Source organism: Bos javanicus, chromosome 20, assembly GCF_032452875.1.
Source record: "Bos javanicus breed banteng chromosome 20, ARS-OSU_banteng_1.0, whole genome shotgun sequence".
Lineage (NCBI taxonomy): Eukaryota > Metazoa > Chordata > Mammalia > Artiodactyla > Bovidae > Bos > Bos javanicus.
This window is the reverse complement of record NC_083887.1, coordinates 3,064,343-3,081,873: the sequence shown is the minus strand read 5'-3', so window position 1 is coordinate 3,081,873 and position 17,531 is coordinate 3,064,343. Positions and strand designations below refer to the sequence as shown.

The 17,531-nt window shown below is 54.9% G+C and overlaps 1 protein-coding gene across 1 annotated transcript; it reads right to left on the bottom strand.

The window, feature by feature from the left end:
- Positions 1–10,593: 10,593 nt before the first annotated feature.
- Positions 10,594–13,814, bottom strand: TLX3 (T cell leukemia homeobox 3). Its single transcript, XM_061393139.1, has 3 exons — positions 13,008–13,814; positions 12,408–12,651; positions 10,594–11,472 (listed from the first exon to the last, which is right to left on the bottom strand). The coding sequence occupies exons 1-3, from the start codon at positions 13,567–13,569 to the stop codon at positions 11,262–11,264; spliced, it is 1,017 nt and encodes a 338-aa protein (XP_061249123.1). The 5' UTR covers positions 13,570–13,814; the 3' UTR covers positions 10,594–11,261.
- Positions 13,815–17,531: the final 3,717 nt, after the last annotated feature.

The following is a 17,531-nucleotide window of genomic DNA, read 5'->3' as shown; positions in this document are numbered from 1 at the left end:
GATGGCAACAATAATAACCCTTATACTTTAGCCAGGGTTGTGTAGCCTCGGTGGTGGGGAGGGAGATGACTTCCTACAAACAAAATATACCCACCTAGGGTCAGTATTTCTTGCAAACGCTGCAAATGTAAGCGGTATTTGTCTTTCCTTTTCACTTCCTTTTTCCTTGGCCCTTTAAGTCGTTTCGAAAGGGCCTACTATTTGTCAAGTGGGCTTCCCTCGTGGCTCAGGGGTAAAGACTCTGCCTGCCAATGCAGGCAGATGTGATTTGATCCCTGGTCTGGGAAGATCCCTTGGAAAAGGAAATGGCAACCCACTCCAGTGTTCTTGCCTAGAGAATCCCAAGGACAGGGGAGCCTAGCGGACTATAGTCCATGGGGTAGCAAAGAGTTAGACATGACTTAGCAACAGACCACCACCAACAATGTGCCAAGCACATTATTACATTATTATTACACTATTTCTAAAGAAATAGTCCCTGCCCTTGTGAGCTCATGTCACAGAGGAGAGATGGACACAGAAAGAAAGAACACTGCCCCTTTGGGGCAAGCAGGACAGTGGGAAGGCACCAACCCATCCAGATGAGAATGGAAGCACCCAAAGGCTTGTCTGGAGGCCTACTTGGCTGACATCATGGACAAGGGTGCAGGTCAATAACAGGGTTGCTGGCTTTCTCCCCAAAGTGGATGCCACTTTGTAGGAGACAATGCTCTGAGGTTTCTACAGACCTGGGTTCAAATTCTGCTTCTTTCACTAGCTGCATAACCTCAGGGGAGGGCTTCACCCTCCCAAGGGCTTCACTTCCCAAAAGGAAGATACTGCTAGCTCTCAGCTGTGCAAATTAAAATAAGCGTGTGTAAGCAAAGGGTTTCCCTGGTGGCTCAGTGGTAAAGAATTCGCCTGCTAATGCAGGAGACTTAGGTTCTATCCCTGGCTTGGGAAGATCCCCTGGAGAAGGAAATGGCAACCTACTCCAGTATTCTTGCCTGAAAAGTTCCATGGATAGAGTAGGCTGGAGGTCTACAGTCCATGGGGTCACAAAGAGTTGGACCTGACTTAGTGACTGAGCACGTACACATGTGTAAACAAATGGCACATAATAAATACTCAGTGAATATGCATTCTTTTCCCAGCTCCCTGCCAATTCATTGTCACCATAGCTTTTGAGCTTACAGCAGTGGAGACTCTCAAAAGTCTTGTTCGCAGCTGGGGCTGAAGACTAGTGTTGCCTCCAGAAACATCTTGGGGAGGAGGGGGCCCGTGTTCCTCTCCTACTTTGCAGAAACCTTGCTATCTTTCGAGTTAGATTTGGCATTCTACATCCACGTTCCAAATTCCTCTTCCCTGTTGTGAATGCTCTATTCCCAAACTTCTCCTAGAGGCAGAGCCTCTGACCTCCAGCCTGTGCTCCTCGAGCCCCAGCAGCTCCTGAGAATCACCTCACTCTGGCCTCCCACAAAAGGCACAGCCACGGACGTCCCCTCCTGAAAAACCGAGCCTGAAGCTGTTAAGATCTCTTCTGTTAGAACTTTTTAACGGTGTCATAAATCTTTTATTAACATTCAGTATTATACTAATTAAAACTGTTCTCTGTATGTATTATTAATTTCCCTAGCACTTCTTGCTGGGGTGACGTTTTTAGCCAGCTAAGCAGAATGTAGCACAGTAAATAAGAAGAAACTCATTTCCAGACAATTAGCCTTGCAGAAAAATAAGTTGGTTAATGGAAGGCATGATGATTACAAATTTTACCTAAATAAACAGGGTATCTTAATGGTAACTCTTCAAGCTAAGTAAACAGATTGGGGTGATAATGTCCTAAGCAATACTTAAATGTAACTGTTTAATAAATTGGTAAATTACTCATTTCATCTTAGAACAAAATGGTAATACTGTAGTAATAACCTAGTATATATTCCGTAAATATGAAGCATTATCACTTTAGCTCTGTAGAAATCACCACAGTGATATGTCAGCATTGATCTAAAACTGCAGCATTTTATCTCAAGTTTATTACCCATTTTTGAGAATCGCTGAGATTTTCAGAGCATAATGGCAATAAAAGAAGAATTTAAAAAGCGCTTTAATGTGCATAAGTTAATCAGAGGTATCCTCCGGGGAAAAAGGAAATTTGGTAAAACATGAATTATAAGCATCATTTAAACTTACTTTGGACACTAGAGATAATAAATGGCACCATAATTTAGAAATAGCTTTTAACATCAATGACGGTAAGTACCACTTTACTGTTCATAAGAATTGCAGAGCAATGGTGCTGAGGCCAATTTTATTAGCCATTTTTTTCTTTATAAAAGCAATCCAGCCCTTTCCACAACTGAGGAGACAGGAACAAGAGTTACGTGCTAATATGCAAAATGCATTTAAGTTTTTTGAAATAGAGAATAATAAATTGTGCCAAAAGATAGAGTCTGGAGACAAATGAATGATCATTTAAAAAGAATAAGGCGCTCTCAGACTTTACATATTTGGGGAAACTTGATAAAAAAAAAAAAAAGAAGCCAACAAATCGTTCATACATTTTCTCATTTGCCAGAGCATGCGGATGCGCTTTCAAATCCGAGAGATGAAGCCATAAATCCCAGCGATTGGAAGATGCCGCAACAGAAATATGTTTTTGTAAACTGTCGCCATTGACAAATCATTTATAAACTATACAGAGCACAGGTTCAATCTGCTCTTCAGGGTGTCCAAGCAACCTGCCTACAGAGAAGCCTCAGACTCTGACCTCTACTCGGCGAGCACAGCCCGACAGGCAGGGCGGCTGGCAGCTGCACTGTTCAAGCGGAGCAGCCCAAGCTGTAGGTAGGACCATCGCCAGGACTCACTGAGCCACCTACTAAGCACCCAGCGTGCTGAGCATCACGGGCCCCCGCAGAAGGTTGTCTGGTGCAGCGCGTGGCCAGGCTGGCAAAACCTGGCTTCCGTGGAGGAAACAAATCCAAGACGTCATCCCCCACTCTGCCCTTCAGGATTCAGTAGCTCCAGGTTCAAGGTCTTTTGCTTTTCATCTGATGGATTTGAGGCCAAACCAGACAATCTACCTTACTTCATCTTGACGTCTTCAATGCAGCTGAGTAACACAGAGGTCCACCCTCTTTTATTTTTGAACGTGAATGTATAATAGGCGTAGGGTCTTCGTCTAAAGCACTACCTCTGCCGGTGGGTGGGGACGGACTCACCCAGCCCAGAGGAAGCGAGGGGAGATGTCTCCTGGGCTCTCCAGGGGAGGGAGGCGAGGCTCCTTCCCGTGTGCTTGCCGGCAGGCCTTCGGACCATCTCGACCCTGTTTTTCTCTTTGTGTTCATCTTACCTCCAGTCCCTAAGTATCACTGGTATTCCCTGCCTCACAGAGACCAGGAGCGATCAATGTTGCCTGGCCTACTTGTGGGCAGGTCACACTCTGTGTGAGAACTTACCTCCCGTAACCTGAATGTCCCACTGCCATAGAGCAGCCCCCAGCCCCACCCTGGCTGAAGAGCTCAGCACTGGAGATAGATGGGAGCAGCCGGGGCCGGCAGATTGAGAACTGTTGCCTTCAGGCAGCTAGGCCATCTTGGGCGAATACACTTTAAAGTGGCCAAGGCTTAGTGTTTTCATCTGTAAAATGGGTTTCAAAACAGTTTTATAAGGTGGAGAGGACTGAGTAAGAGAGTATACATAATGTCTCAAGTACCGTGTTCAGCTCCTATAGGTTTTCCCCTCTCTGGAGTCAGAAATCTAGGTTCCAATTCATACTGTGTTGCTATTATTTAACATCCCGAAACCTCAAATTTCTCATCATCAAAATGAGATCTACTTCCTAGGATTGTTTTAGGGTTAAACGCAATCTCTTGAGTAAAATGCTTCGTCCACTGTCACTGTCTAGCCCAGAGCAGCTGTTCCAGGAACACTACTTACCATTATTTTTATTTAATAAGCAGATACTTAGCAGTTGCAGTGTGCAACCAAGGTAAATGGAAGCCCTAGAAGGCAGCAGAGCACCTGGTGCCTTTGACTTAGAAAAATCTAGATTTTCCACAACCAGTCCACAACCAGTTCTAGAAGATTCTGTACTGGGGAGACTTTGCAGACTGAGGTAAGTCAGGACTCTGAACTCTGACATAACTGGGTTTGAATTTCTGCTCCACCGTTTAACGTCTGACCATGAGCAACTTACTCATATTCTCCGGGTTTGCTTCCTACTCTCTCTGAGGAGAACAAGAACAATCTATCTTGTGAGAATTAATCTACCACTAATAACAACATAAACGTATCACAGAGCTTCTCTTGCGTCAGGCTCCTGGTGAAGTGCACGGTGAGTTCTGTCATTAAATCCTTCAACAATCCTGTAGGAAGACCTATCCTTACCGAGTACAAAAGAGGACAGGCTCAGAGAGGCAAAGTGACTTTTCCACGGCCACATAGCTGGTGGGTGGTGCAGCTGGATTTTAACCCAGGCCTCTTTACGCTCCATGCATGCTGCGGGCATTTTGGCAAGGAGACAAGCAGCATTGAGGTACTATTTTCCTTCCCTGGGCTGAAAATACTCAGGGTCCAGCGGCTGAGGGCTGCACGATGGCTCATCAGTACCCACAGGGGCTCACTAACCTACTCGTAAGCTTGGGCTGGGAGAGAGGGCAGTAGAAGACCCCTAAATCCATTAGATATAAGAACACAAGACCGAGTGCCTCCTGACCACCTTCAGGAGGCTCAGAAGAGAAGTAACAGGGGATAGTAAGAGTAGCAGCACCAAGAGCAAGACCGCCGTAAACACAGCCCAGGCTGTTCTGGCTTGTGTGTGAGGTTGTTAGAGAATGACAGTCTCCAGGGTATTCACAAACATGCAAAGACATTGACTTTAATCATAAGGCAGTTCGAGGAGCCGCAGTGGGTAAAAACCCACGAGGGAGTCAGTGCCCTTGGGTTGATATCCTGGTCTTTCAAGTTAGATGGCCTTAGGGATGTTGTGTCACTTCTCAGAGCCTCAGTTTCCTCATCTGTAAGATAGGGGGAAATGCAACGGTACCTGTCTCCGAGCTGTTGGGAGGGTTACATAGATTGTGCAGATGCTCTCAACACCCGGTGGCCAGAGCTGCGCTCCAGACCCCCTGGGAGCTGGGGGCTGGGGGTCCAGCCCCATCCCTGCTCATGAGGCTCCTCCAGCAAACAAACTGGAAACTGTAGGTGCCAATAAGCAGGATACCCTCCCAGGGCCCTCTCCCTCTGGCTTCTCGGGGTTGGGTTCCCCTCCGCTCCCCTCACTCCCCTCCTCCACGGTCCCACTACTTCTGAAGAACAAAAGTGTCCCAGCTGTGGCAGCCCAGACAGCAGATGCACGTGCGCTGTTTAGCATGCAGGCTATTCACCGGCTCCCCTCTGCGCCCAGCACCACCTTCTCTAGCCCCAGGGTCTCAGCGGGCCTCGCCCACTGGTGCCACCGAGGGCAGGCCTTCCTGAGAGAGCGTCTTTTGCTTCAGCACAGCTCAGCGCCTCCTCCAGCAGGCTAAGTTTCCCCGGGGCAGTCTATGCAAGCCGGAGGGAGTGGACTTTTCCTGGATGAGGGATGAAGCAGGGGCAAAGGGTGTGCTGCCAAGCCAGGTTGCAGGCCTTAGAGAGTTTCAGCGCGTCCCAGATAAAACCATCCGTCAATAGGGCTTGATAGCAAAGCCCGGACATTCCAGGTAGCCGACCAGCACAGGAGCTGGGCAGGGTCTGCAGGCTTTTAAAGCCAATCTAAGACTCTGCTCCATTTAAAGATTTGGTTTCTTTGAAATTGGGTGAGTCTGGGTCAGCACAAATCTCTCTAATGACCCAGAGGTCGGTAGAGCTTTTCCAGTCTGCACTGTGGTCAGGTGGGGACACAGCCCAGCTTGGACCCGACGGCCAGCCGAGCCAGCAGACCCGGAGTTTGAGTCGAGCCCTTTTAAGGCATAGGTTGAACCTCGGCAGGTCAGCTGCCTTTTCTGCTCCTCAACCTTGTCATTTAGAACGGGAACGTGAGACTGTTCCGGGATTCAGTGGGACGGGGGACTGTGTGAAAGCCTCTGAACAAAAATTCAGTTTGAATACGGGTTTTCTCTCCCCTGCCCCTTATCTCCTCTCCACACCAGCTGGGAACACATTAAAAGGGTTTAATAAGCAACTCATTAATTGGCAGCCAGTCTGACGCTTCTAAGAAGGACTTTGTCCAATCATTTCAACCACGGATCTCAGGGCAACACCAATATACTGCAGCCTCTGACCAGATCAACCCAGACCCAGTCTACCAGATGACTTCTCCAGGGTCTCTCCACCTTCAGTGACTGCAGGAGAACTGACCTCAGTGGGGGACACTGCCCTGTTCCTGCCCTTTCCTCCCAAAGAGCAATACCTCTGATTGAGCCTCTATGCAATTAGTCATTTAATTAGATTTCTCGTCCATAAGTACATTTTTTAATGCTTCTATTCTCACAATAAATTAAAGATCGGCTGTACCGTAAGCCATACTTTATTTTTCACTTTCCCTGGAAGACTCCTTAATGACTATGTAGCCCTAATTGTATAGATGCAGAAACCAAAGCCACTCTCGCAGGGCCACACGGCAAGAGAGTGACAAAACTGAGCAGAGAACTCCCTGCCACAGCGGGCGGGTGGCACGAGGGAAAGCACGGATCACTGTGGCGATTCCGGGAGGATTTTGCGAGCGTCTGAACCAAGAAAGTGCGTGACCTGTCTAGGCTTCGCTGAGAGGAGACGCTCACAACCTAGCAGGTGCTTGGAAACCTAGGGAGTCTCGCCGCCGCCGCAAGCCCGAAGATTTCGTAAAAGGGAAATCGCCTTCGGCGTTGAGAAACCCTCGCTCTCCAGAAAGCGGGCGCTTGGGCCACGCCGGCCTTTCTCCGGCCTCGTTCAGTTTGCTTTTCAGTTGCGCTGAGGCTGAGACTGGGATTTTGGCGAAAGTCCCCTTTAGAGCTCTGGAAACCTAGGCTCGGCCCGTGGCTCCTTACCCTGGAGGTCTCGACGGACAGTCCGAGGCCACGCTCCTCACCCGGAGCGCCCAGCCGGACGGCGAACAGGTGCGCATCGCTTGCTGCAGCCCGGGCCCGGCCGCTGACAACGCGCAGCTGGTGGCCGGATCTTCCTGGGCCAGGCCGCGCGGCCTTAGGCCGCGAGTCCGAGAGAAGGGCCCCAACTGCTGGACGGACTGCTGAGGCGGCCGGGCTCGGCTGCCCCGCCCGAGGGTGCAGTGTGGCCTCCGAATGAGCTGGAGCGGCGGCTCCTCTTCCCACTCCCGCACCGACGGCAAACGCGGGGAAGCTCTCAAGCCTGGGAAGCAATAGGCGTTGGCGATCTTGGAACTCAGAGCCCGAGTCCACCACCCAAGCTGGAGCAGGAAGGCCCTTCCGCCTCACTCTGACCACCGGCCTGGTGTCAGATGGCTGCAGGTGTCCCCTAGCCTCCTCCCTAGCCTCCCCTAGACAAAGTCCCCCTTTTCTCCCAAGCATTAGAGCGCTTTGCTGGGGCGGTGGGGTGGTGCTGTTAAAGCTGGTCCACTGGTGATGCGCGATTCAGAATTAATTTCTGAATTTTCAACTGCAAAACGAGGAGGGGCATTCAAACCTTGCAGAGACTTGGCGCGAGTCATTATAAACCGCACGCTGCGCGCAAAGCTCGTGGTCCACGGCCGGTTTGTACTGGGAACTGCTGAAGGGGAAATCACTCAAGCGAGCGGCCAGTCCCCTCTCCCCGCCCCCCAAGTTTGTCTCTCTCTCTCTGGCTCCGATCCTCCTGGGTCCCCCCTGCATCGCCCAACCCCGGACTCCCCGGCCGCGGAGCCTGCCAGAAAGAGCTGAGCTTCGGCTTAACTGCGAGGCCTTGGGCGGGGCGCCTCGCCCTTCTCAGGGTAGCCGGGCGCCCAACCTGCACCGGCGGAGCCCAGAAACCAGCGCTCAGGGAGAGCTCCTGAGACCAGTCCGCCTGGGTCACAAGGCTGCCTCTTGCCTCATTGTCCTGAATCTGTAAAATGGGCGCGGCTTCAGACAATCTCCAAACGAGATTAGGGAAGGCCGCGCGGAAGGGCGAGGAGGCGAAATGTTCAGCCCTTGCCCAGAGTTCGGCTGCTGCTTGTTCTCAACTCCGTCTGGAGACTAGGCCTGCTGAGCGTCCACACTCACCTGCCTGCCTCTAGAGCCTCGGCCGTTTCCTAGGGCCGAGGTGGGGCCTAATGGGAGACGATCCAGAGAGAGGAGCCCAGACTACTGCAGATTCTCTTTCCCCTAAATTCAGCTTCAGGGGCGCCCGCCTGATCAGGAAATCTCCACGCCCCAGCTCTGCCTCACAGCCCTCCTGGGGTGGGGACTCAGAGTGTGTTCCTTAACCCGGCGCTCTCGGTTCTCATCCGGCGCAGCCACCGGACAGGGCGGCGGCCTCCAGGCTTTGTACAGCGGGAGGAGGGCGTCAGGCTCTGAATGCCCAGCCGCGGCTCAGCGATCCCCGCCGCCCGCCGAAGGCGCCCACACTGCCTTGGGTGAGCGCGGCTCGGAGAGAGTCGCCACCCGGCCCCACACTAGTGGGTTCAGGCCCCCTAACTTGAAGAGACTTCTAGCAGTTTGGTCTCTGGCTAGACAAGGTTTGACTGGGACAAAGCGCTTAGAGAGAGCAAACAACATGGTGTCACTGGTGGGGGAAAAACTGCCCTCTTTCCCCACCAGTGACTCCGTGGCGTTTGCTCTCTCTAAGCGTTCTTCCCACCGAGGGTCGCAGCGGGACTAGGCCCCTTTCCCTGGGCCTGCCTAAAAGCTCACCCTGGTGGGCTTCTTCTTCAGAGACCTTTTTCACAAAGTGAGACACCAGAAGGGGAAAAAGATGTGTGTGTGTGTCCCTCCAAAAGCCCCGAGAATCGAGGGTCATCCTAACAAAACAACAAAAATCATTTAGAAGAAACAAAAACCATTTAGCCTTGTTATGGAGGAATAGAATAAAAGAGAGAGAAAGCGACCCCAGTGCCCGAGGGAGGAGCTGCTGGGTCATCGAAGGCAAAGAAAGTCACTCTGGTTTTTAGATATTCAAGTTCCCAACCGAAGAGCCCTCATTTCCTATCCCAAGGAGGGCATTCTCTATGCTTTTGTGGCGGAGAAAATAGAAGCATTTCAGGAAAACATCCAAGGAAGAGACCCAAAGCTCTGAGTCACCCTAGTTCTTCTCTGGGATGTCTTTAAATTCCCAGGGCTTGGAGGTGGGGCTGAGGGCACAAATGCTGGAGCTCCAGCTCTTGCTTAGACTCCCTCCCTATCCTAGAGGCCTGCCAGTGCAGCCAATTCCGCATCCCGCCTACAACGAAGGCACCCGAATACACGAGCCGGCAGGGTGGCCGGCGGCAGGCGGGGCTGCTACAGGGCCTCTGGGACCGCGCCCAGAAGGGTTCTCCTTAAGGAGCTCTTGGGAGCCCCACTTGGAGGAGGGAAGAGAGAGACAGAGATCGAGATGGAGAGAAGCGAAGGCTACGAGAATGCAAGAAAGGGAAAACAATAAGGACAAAACCAGAAGAGGAAAGTAGGAGAGAGGGCGGACTGGAGAGAGGAGTCGGAAATGGGCCGAAGAGAATACTACAAAGAAAGACGAGAAAATAAATGCAACAGAGAATGAAGCATATGAGAAACACAGAACTGTACAGGAAGGGATAAAAGGTATATATAACTGCAGGCAGATTCTCTACCATCTGAGATACCTGGGAATCCCCGAAGACAGAGACCCCGAGTTACCAAGAGAGGAAGAAACAGAACATTGTAGAAGAAAGAAATGGAGAGTCTGGAAAATAAGTTTTTAAAAGACTGAAAAGGAGAATGGATTCAAGGGGGAAAAAATCAACCAGCCAGACGAAATGTTCACCGATTCTGCGAGTGTTATCCTAAGGAGCCACTCGCTCCAGAGCTCGTGGTCCTGAAACCTCCAGCTTCTGAGCCGAGGTGAAGCCGGGGGCGGGGGGGCTGGGCCACCCCGCTTCCACACCTGGTCTTGGGGTCCGGGGCCTTCCGGGCGCCCCGCCCCCTCCTATCTAGTGACGACACCTGGGCTGCAGTGAAGTCACGTGACATCACGCTCCGTCCGCGGCCCCACGCGACGCAGAAGGGCGAGGGTGTCCCGGGGCAGTGCGCTACGCTCGCACCCCAGACGCGGAGAGTCTGGAGAACCGGGAAGCGCGCCTGCTCCCTGCTCTGCGCTCACAGCCCGCGCACACTGCGCCCAGACCCCCCGGAGCCAGCTGGAGCGGCCGCCCCGGCCTCTCTGGGGCCTCGCTGGAGGAAGACAGAGGCCTGTGGGTGTGGGCGGAGGGTGAGGGGAGCGAGTTTCGCGTCCCGGGAAGTTCGAGGTCACGGTGCCGCCCGCCCCCTGGGTGGGTTAGACTCGGGACAGCCTAAGTACCCTCCTACGCAGGCCCTTTCACGCCCCCTCCTCTTCCTGGCGCTGCTCTGCGACCTCTGAGCCTAGGGTGCCCTTCCCACGTCCACCCACCCCGCCGGCACCCGGTCTGGGGGCGGCCGGCGCGCACTGACCTGCACCGCGGATCCTCCGCGGGGCCCCTGGCCAGGCTTCGAGCTGAGGCGAATGCCGACGAGGCTCGGAGAAGTGGGCGCTGGCCCGCACGCCGCCGCTCGGCCTCTACTGCCGCAGGGGTGGGGCACAGGGTCGGGGGTCGCCGAGCATTATTGGAAACGAAAACGAAATAAAAGCGGCGTTAAGTGAAATAGCTAACTTTTTATTAAATAAAACGACTTAAATAAACGGAACGGAAAAGGAGAAGGGTGGACCCAGCCTCCAAGCAGGGTGCCCCAGCCCCTGGCGCTTCCCCCAGGCGCCTAGTCGGCCGCCCCTCCTCCAGCGGCCCCCGCGGGGGAAGCAGGTGGCCGGTTTCTAAAGAAAAAAGCCAAAACTTTTATTATGTACACGTTTGGGCAAAAGTACAAAGTATAATACAGGCGCCCGGCCCGGGGGAGGGGGGCTGCGGGCGAGGGGCGGAGAAACGTAAGGCGCTTTCTTTGTCAGGCCCCGGCCTGGGGCGGGACTGGGCGCGGGGCGGGGGCTCGGATTGTCCAGCCGCGCGGAGCCCGGGCCCAGCCCCCTCCGCAGACGGCGGGGATGCAGCCGCGCCCCGGGGCCTACTTGAGCTTGGCCGGCCCTTCCCCTCTCGGCCACGACTCCCCCCCACCCCCAGCCCGGCTGGGGGCCCGGGGCGCCCCGCCGGGTCGGGGCGGAGATGCTCGGCGACGGTGCGCGCTGGTGGTTCACACCAGAGAGGTGACTGCAGGGACCTTGGAGCTATCCTCCTCCCAGGGCTGCAGATTCTGCAGAGCAAAGAGCGACGAGTTGTGCAGACAGAGCGGGTCGGGCTGGATAGAGTCGTTGAGGCTCTTTTGGAAGGCGTCGTGTTGCAGCTGCAGCATGAGCCGGCTCGCCTGCTGCCGCTCCGCCTCCCGCTCCTCCGCCGTCTGCCGCCTGCACCGGGGGAGGGAGAGGGACAGCACCGTCAGGCACCCGGCACCGCGGGGCCGCCGGCGGGGCCCTAACCCGCCCTGGAGCCGAGGCCAGCCGAGAGCCTTGAGGCGCGGAGTCCGTCCGCCTCCCGGCCCGCGCTGTGCGCCAGGCACTCGCGGGTTCGAGGAGTGGGTTGGGATCGCTTGTTTTTGTTATGCGCCAGGAGATCGCCGGGAGGGGACTCCGCCGGCCTCCCACTTGCACACCCGGGTATTGTGGCTTCGCCAACAACAAAGATTGTTTCTTTGTGGGGTAACAAGGACAGGGAGTGTGTGGAACTGACTAGGCCCTGCAGGCAGCCGGGTCACTGGGGTCCGCGGGTGGGCGGGCTGGCTCTGCACCTCGCGGGGTCCCCCGGCCGGGTCAGCCTCATCCACTTCTCCCAGGTTGTCTCAAACCCTTCTTGCAGGAGGCGATCGCTTCGCAGTTAGCGGGTTAGATGGAAACAGGGATCGGATTAAGACAGGGCTGAAGTCGGGATGGGGAACTAGAGGCGGAACCTGGAGCTCCGCGCGCATTGTTGGGAATCCGAGAGAACAGGGGGCAAGCCAGACGGTTTAGGGGAGCGCGAGAGACCCGGGTAGTGTGGGGTGTTGGCGGGGCGGGGGTGGGCAGGTGAGAGGAAACCAAGCAGTGCAGGAGATGGAATAAAACAACGAGAGAGTTGGAGAGGCTCAGGAAAGTGACACAGGGATGGGAATGGAGAAGTCCAGGAAGCGAGGGAGAGTGAGGACAGGCGGACGCGAGGGCGAGCTGGGAGATAAAACCTGGGAAGAAGGGAGAGGCGCAGCCCTAGGAGGGCGGTAGTGGGTAGCACAGGGTAGGGGGAACGCGAGGCTGCGGCACGAGGCGGGCAAAGGGCCGGTGCTAGGTGGGCCGGGCCGGGCCTCTCTCACCGCCACTTGGTCCTCCGGTTTTGGAACCAGGTCTTGACCTGCGCGTCCGTCATTTTGAGGGACTTAGCGAGCGCCGCCCTCTCGGCCGAAGCCAGGTACTTCTGGCGGTGGAAGCGCTTTTCCAGCTCGCAAATCTGCACCCGAGAAAAGGACGTGCGCGGCTTCTTACGCTTGGGCGGCGTCCTGTTCTGGTAAGGGTGGCCGATGCGCCGGGTCACGGTGAAGGGCGTGAGCGCCGCCGCCGCTGCGGAGACACACGAGGCCCCCTGAAGCCCAGCCCAGCTCTACTGCCGTTCAGGCCCCATGCGGACCCCGTGCCGCCCGGTGGGGCGCAGAATACTACGCTATTTTCGTTGGTTCCGCGCGTCCCCAGCAGCACCAAGCCGTTTGGGGGATGCCCCCCTCTTCCCCCGGGCACAGGCTTATTTTCCCCAAACTCCCTGATTTTCCTCCCATCTGTGGTTGCCCGGGGCCCTGGGTACTGAGGCCTCCACCGCACTTGGGCCTCGGAAATCTTTTCCCGGAGTGGAGCACGTAGGGCGCGGCGCCTCTGGCCCCGGGAGGCCCGAGGCCCGGCGCCTGTTTGGACACCCTGCTCACCTGTGAAACGGTCTTTTACGAAGCGGCGGCTGCTCTCCATCCAGGGGAAATTGAGGCCGCCCAGGCTGGAGACCGTGGGCACGGAGGGCATGGCAGGCAGCGCGCTAGGCAGAGGCGGCGGCACGGCCCCGGGCAGCGGCCTGTGCGCTGGCACCCGAATCACGCCGGCGGGCGCCAGGCTCAGGTTGACACTGTAAGATCCTGCGTCCTCGAAGGGCGCGCCGAGGCCAGCAAAGGAGGTGGGCAGAGACGGGTATGTGGCGCCCGGGCGGCCCCCGGGGGGCCCTCCTAGGTAGCTGGCGCCGTCGGGGCCCCGCGGGGCCGATGCGCTGTCCTGGTCGGGGCTGTTGAGGATCTGGTCGATGCCGAAGCTGATGGGCTCGTGCGGGTGCGGGGTCTGCGCGCTGGCGGACGCCTCCATCCTGGGCGGGCGGAAGGGCTGGGCTGGGCTGGGCGGGGAGGCGGCTGGGTCCCCGTTACGGCGCGGCCATGGAGTGCCCGGCGCCTCTCGTCGCACTGAAACTTTGCCAAGAGTGCGCGGGCCCGACAGGCTCTGTGTCATCTTTCTTGAACCGAACCTGGAGTTTCCGCTGCTAATTCCTCTCCCGCTGCAGCCATTGGCTGCGATCAACAAGCCTCTCTCCTCCCATTGGTTCCTGGCTTTCAATAGAGGCCTAATTCATGGAAATAGGAGCTTAGGGACTGTTCCAAGGTGACATCATTTTAACAAACGAACAATAGGTCAAATTTATTAGCCGGGATAATGGGCGGCGGATATTAGCGCCCGAACCGCAGCCTCCCAAACCCGAAATCTAACGAAGCTGCAATTAGCAGACGTTACCCTCTCCTCCCGGCCGGGGCTGCTTCCCTGCAGCCGAGCGGGGCTGTGAGGGTGCGCTGCTGGTGAAACTGTCATTTGCCGAGGGGCTTGGGGGGGGGGGGGGTGGTTCGTTTTCTTCCAAATTTTCTGCGTCTGAACAAAACCCAAACCATGTGAATCCTTTCTGTTACAATGGAGTTGCAACCGCGGAACGAACCTGCGGGATCCTGGACACCCCACCGCCGCGGGAGCAACGAAAGGGGTGCACAGTGGGGCGCAAGCTCTGCGCTACCTGCGCACTGGGTGAGGACAGCACCGGAGCGGACCCCGCGCTCCCAAGAACCCCGACCCGCGTGGGGAGAATCCGCCCCCGCCTGGGCTTCGGCCGCGGCGTCGCGGCCACTTTGGAGACACTCCCTGGCACCGGCCAGAAGGACCGAGGCGCGACTCTCAGGTGCCCATGCGTGCCGGGCCGGGCTGAACGGGACCCGAGGTTGCCCGGTGAGGAGCGAGATCTGGTCCCTCGAAATTCGTTGCAGGATGGACTGGACTGTGGACCCGCGGGGGAACCTGCCCTTGGTGCGGCAGGTGTTGGGATCCTTGCGTTCCCGAGGGCCGAGGGGCGAGGGGCAAGGGCAGAGGGCGTGGGGGGTGGGGTGCGGGTTCATATTTAGAGCAAATAGAGTAACGCTGGGCGCTGAGATCACTGCCTGTTCTGGCTGCGCCCTCGGAGGTTGTGTAGGCGGGCCGAGGGGCACCGATGACAGGACGACTCGAAGGGTGGTCAGCGTCCCCCAAGCCCGCCAGCCTCAGCTGTCTCTCCAGGGAATGCTTACAGATCGTTTTTCACCTGCTGATTCTAAAATCGTTAGGTGCTAACTGACTGCTGCCCCCTTGGCTGGGCCTCTTCCTGGGCTCCCGGTCTTGCCAACGCGGTCGGAGCTGGGACGCTCCATTGGCCAGAAGGGTGTTTCTGTTTGGGCCAGGTCACATCCTAGCTGGGTGACCTTGAGCAAGGGACTCGGTATTTTCAGGCTTTGGTTTCCTTATTTGTAAAAGGGAATGTGTGAATTGCGGGACGGTTGTGCGCTGTGAGTGAAGTGTAGAGAGGGCACGGTGTCAGGGCCTGCAGTGATGTAGGCAAGGAGAAGCCTTGGCTGCCTCGCACACCCGCTCCCCAGCCTGACAGCTGATGTATTATTCTTACGATTCCTGTTTATTTGTTTGCTGTTTTATTTGTGGAGGTTCAGTATCTTGGAGGGAAAGGTGTATTTGTCTACCATAGGGTCAGTCCCAGAGGGCCAGGAAGGGCAGGGGGTGGCAAGTAGGAGATTCTTTCTGGGAGTCTGCCCCCCAGAATGAGAGGCCTCAGGAATTACAATCTTAAGGCCTGGGTCCCTGGGTTAACACCTGCTCTATGACCTTGCAAGTTTCTTGCCCTGGCAGAATCCCAGTGTTGGTGGGGAGAATGAGGTAGGCAGAGAGGGGTGAAGCAAGCAGGATGCCTGGGCCCTGGGCAAGCCCTCCTCCACTGCTCTCTGCAGACCACAACCTTCAGATGGCATATTGCCATTGCTCTGGGCCTGGGGCCTCCTGCTTCTAATTCAGGCTCTGCCATTGGAGGAGGGGGTTGGGGGTTATAGGGTCTCTCATTGCCTCTCCTGGAACCTCATTTTCCTTATTTGTAAAACAGAAAGGGTAATAGCTACCCCCAGGGTGGCTGTGAGAAGTAAATGAGAGAAGGTCTGTGGAATTGCCTATGAGAAACTCTGGTGGTTACATAATAATAACTTTTAACTGCAACAGTGGAGCAACTGTGAGTTGAGAACTTAGTGTGTGCCAGGCAAGGGTGGGGGCATTTATTTATTCCTCACGACAACCCTCTGCAGAAAGAGACTCACACCGACTCAGAGGCTAGCTAAGGCTCTACACCAGCAGCTCCACTTCCTTCCTGGTTTCCAGAGCCCTGGATCCAGGCCTGTCTTCGCCACTTCCTGGCTCTGTTACACTGAGTAGCAAGGTCCACTCTGCACAGATATGTGGGCATGGAGTTAGGGAGGTGTGGGTGATGTGGCCAACATTGCTCCCAGGGCATGGCGAGTGGCCCAGTGCCTAAGAATCGGATTCCCACCTCTGTTTGTCAGCTGTGGACTCATGGAGCCCTCTTTGTGCCTCAGTTTCCTCATCTGGTCAAGCACCCATACCAATCTTGTGTGATTGAATGAGGTTGTCTGGGTAAGCATTCAGCACAGTGCCCCACTGCTTAGGGCCCCGGACTTCTCAGGCAACGGGTGCTTTGGGCCACTGAGCACAAACTCCTTGTCATTCTCAACCCAGACAGAACAGAGCTGGTAGGCAGCTCAAGAAGAGGAGTAAATGGAGAGGGTGGTAGTCCCTGGACAGCGTTCTCCAAGTCTGTTTTCCCCGACCTGCGGCAGCATCAGCATCACCTGGGAATTTGTTAGGAATGTGCATTCTTTGACCCTAGCGCAGACCTGCAGAATTCAAAACCCTGGGGTTGGGTTCAGCATTCTGTGTTTAAGAATCCCTTCAGGTGATTCAGAGGCCTGCTCAAATTCCGAAGCCAGTGTCTAGAGTGTTGCCCAGTTCATCCAAGTTTTCAAAGTCACAGTTACATTAATGACATTATGGGAAGATTCCCGCCTGTTTTGAAGCGCTCATGTTGCATCTGTGTTAACATCCTTTGCGTTTCATCCTCAGTGTTACTCAGTTGTGACTTTTTATCATGTTTGCCATCAGTTTGTCTGAAAGAAAAGGATATTTCATTATCCTTTTTTAAAATGTCATCTCCTTCAGGAATGGTTTGTTTTATTTTTATTAATTCATTTCTGCTTTGATTGTTGAGGTGAAATTTTAGTTCACTTTGGTCAATCTTCCCTTTTTTTATTAAATACATCTAAGGCCAAACATTTTCCTCTGGGCACTGTTTTTGGCCAAATATTGTTTGATGTGTATTTTGTGTTCCTGAAATTGTAATTTTTTTTTTTACTGTCCATTCTTACCTTTTATCAACTGAACAGTGACAGATGGACAGACACACACACACACACACACACACACACACACACACAGAATCTCTAAGAACTGGGAACTGGTGACCTGGACTCCTGAGGCCAGAAAGACTTCCCGGTTGCAGTGCATTCTCTCCTTGTCCTGATGGAGAAGCTGGGAGAAGGCATAGGGCTGCTGGGCCTTGCTGGGTGTTATATAGGAGAGAGAGGGGCTTCAGGGATGAGAGGCAGGATGTTGGTATTTCTAGGGGCCCTTCTATTTCTCATGATGGAAAGCTTTAGACACCTGCCCAAACTTATTCACTCATTCATTAAGTATTTACTGAGCACCTATTCAAATCTTCTGGACCACGTCCGGACTTTGGGCTTCCGTTTCCCCAGCTGATAGTGGGAGTAATGCAGTTTGAGCTCTTCATCACCGCCCTCCCCACTACCCGGCCCCCCTCCATCAATGGGGAGGACTAGGGGAAGAACCTTCCTCAGGAGGCCTGAAAGACCTCTGCCAGCAGGAGGAAGGCAGAAGCCACCTGGTGCTGCTCAGGAACCGTTGAACACCCCCTTGCTTCCCTGTCGTGGGACTTATAAAACATTTGGCTTAGGATATGACATCCCTTGCCCAGGGGCATGTGGGGGGAAGGGCTGGAGCTGGGGTTTGAACCCAGGAGTCTCTTG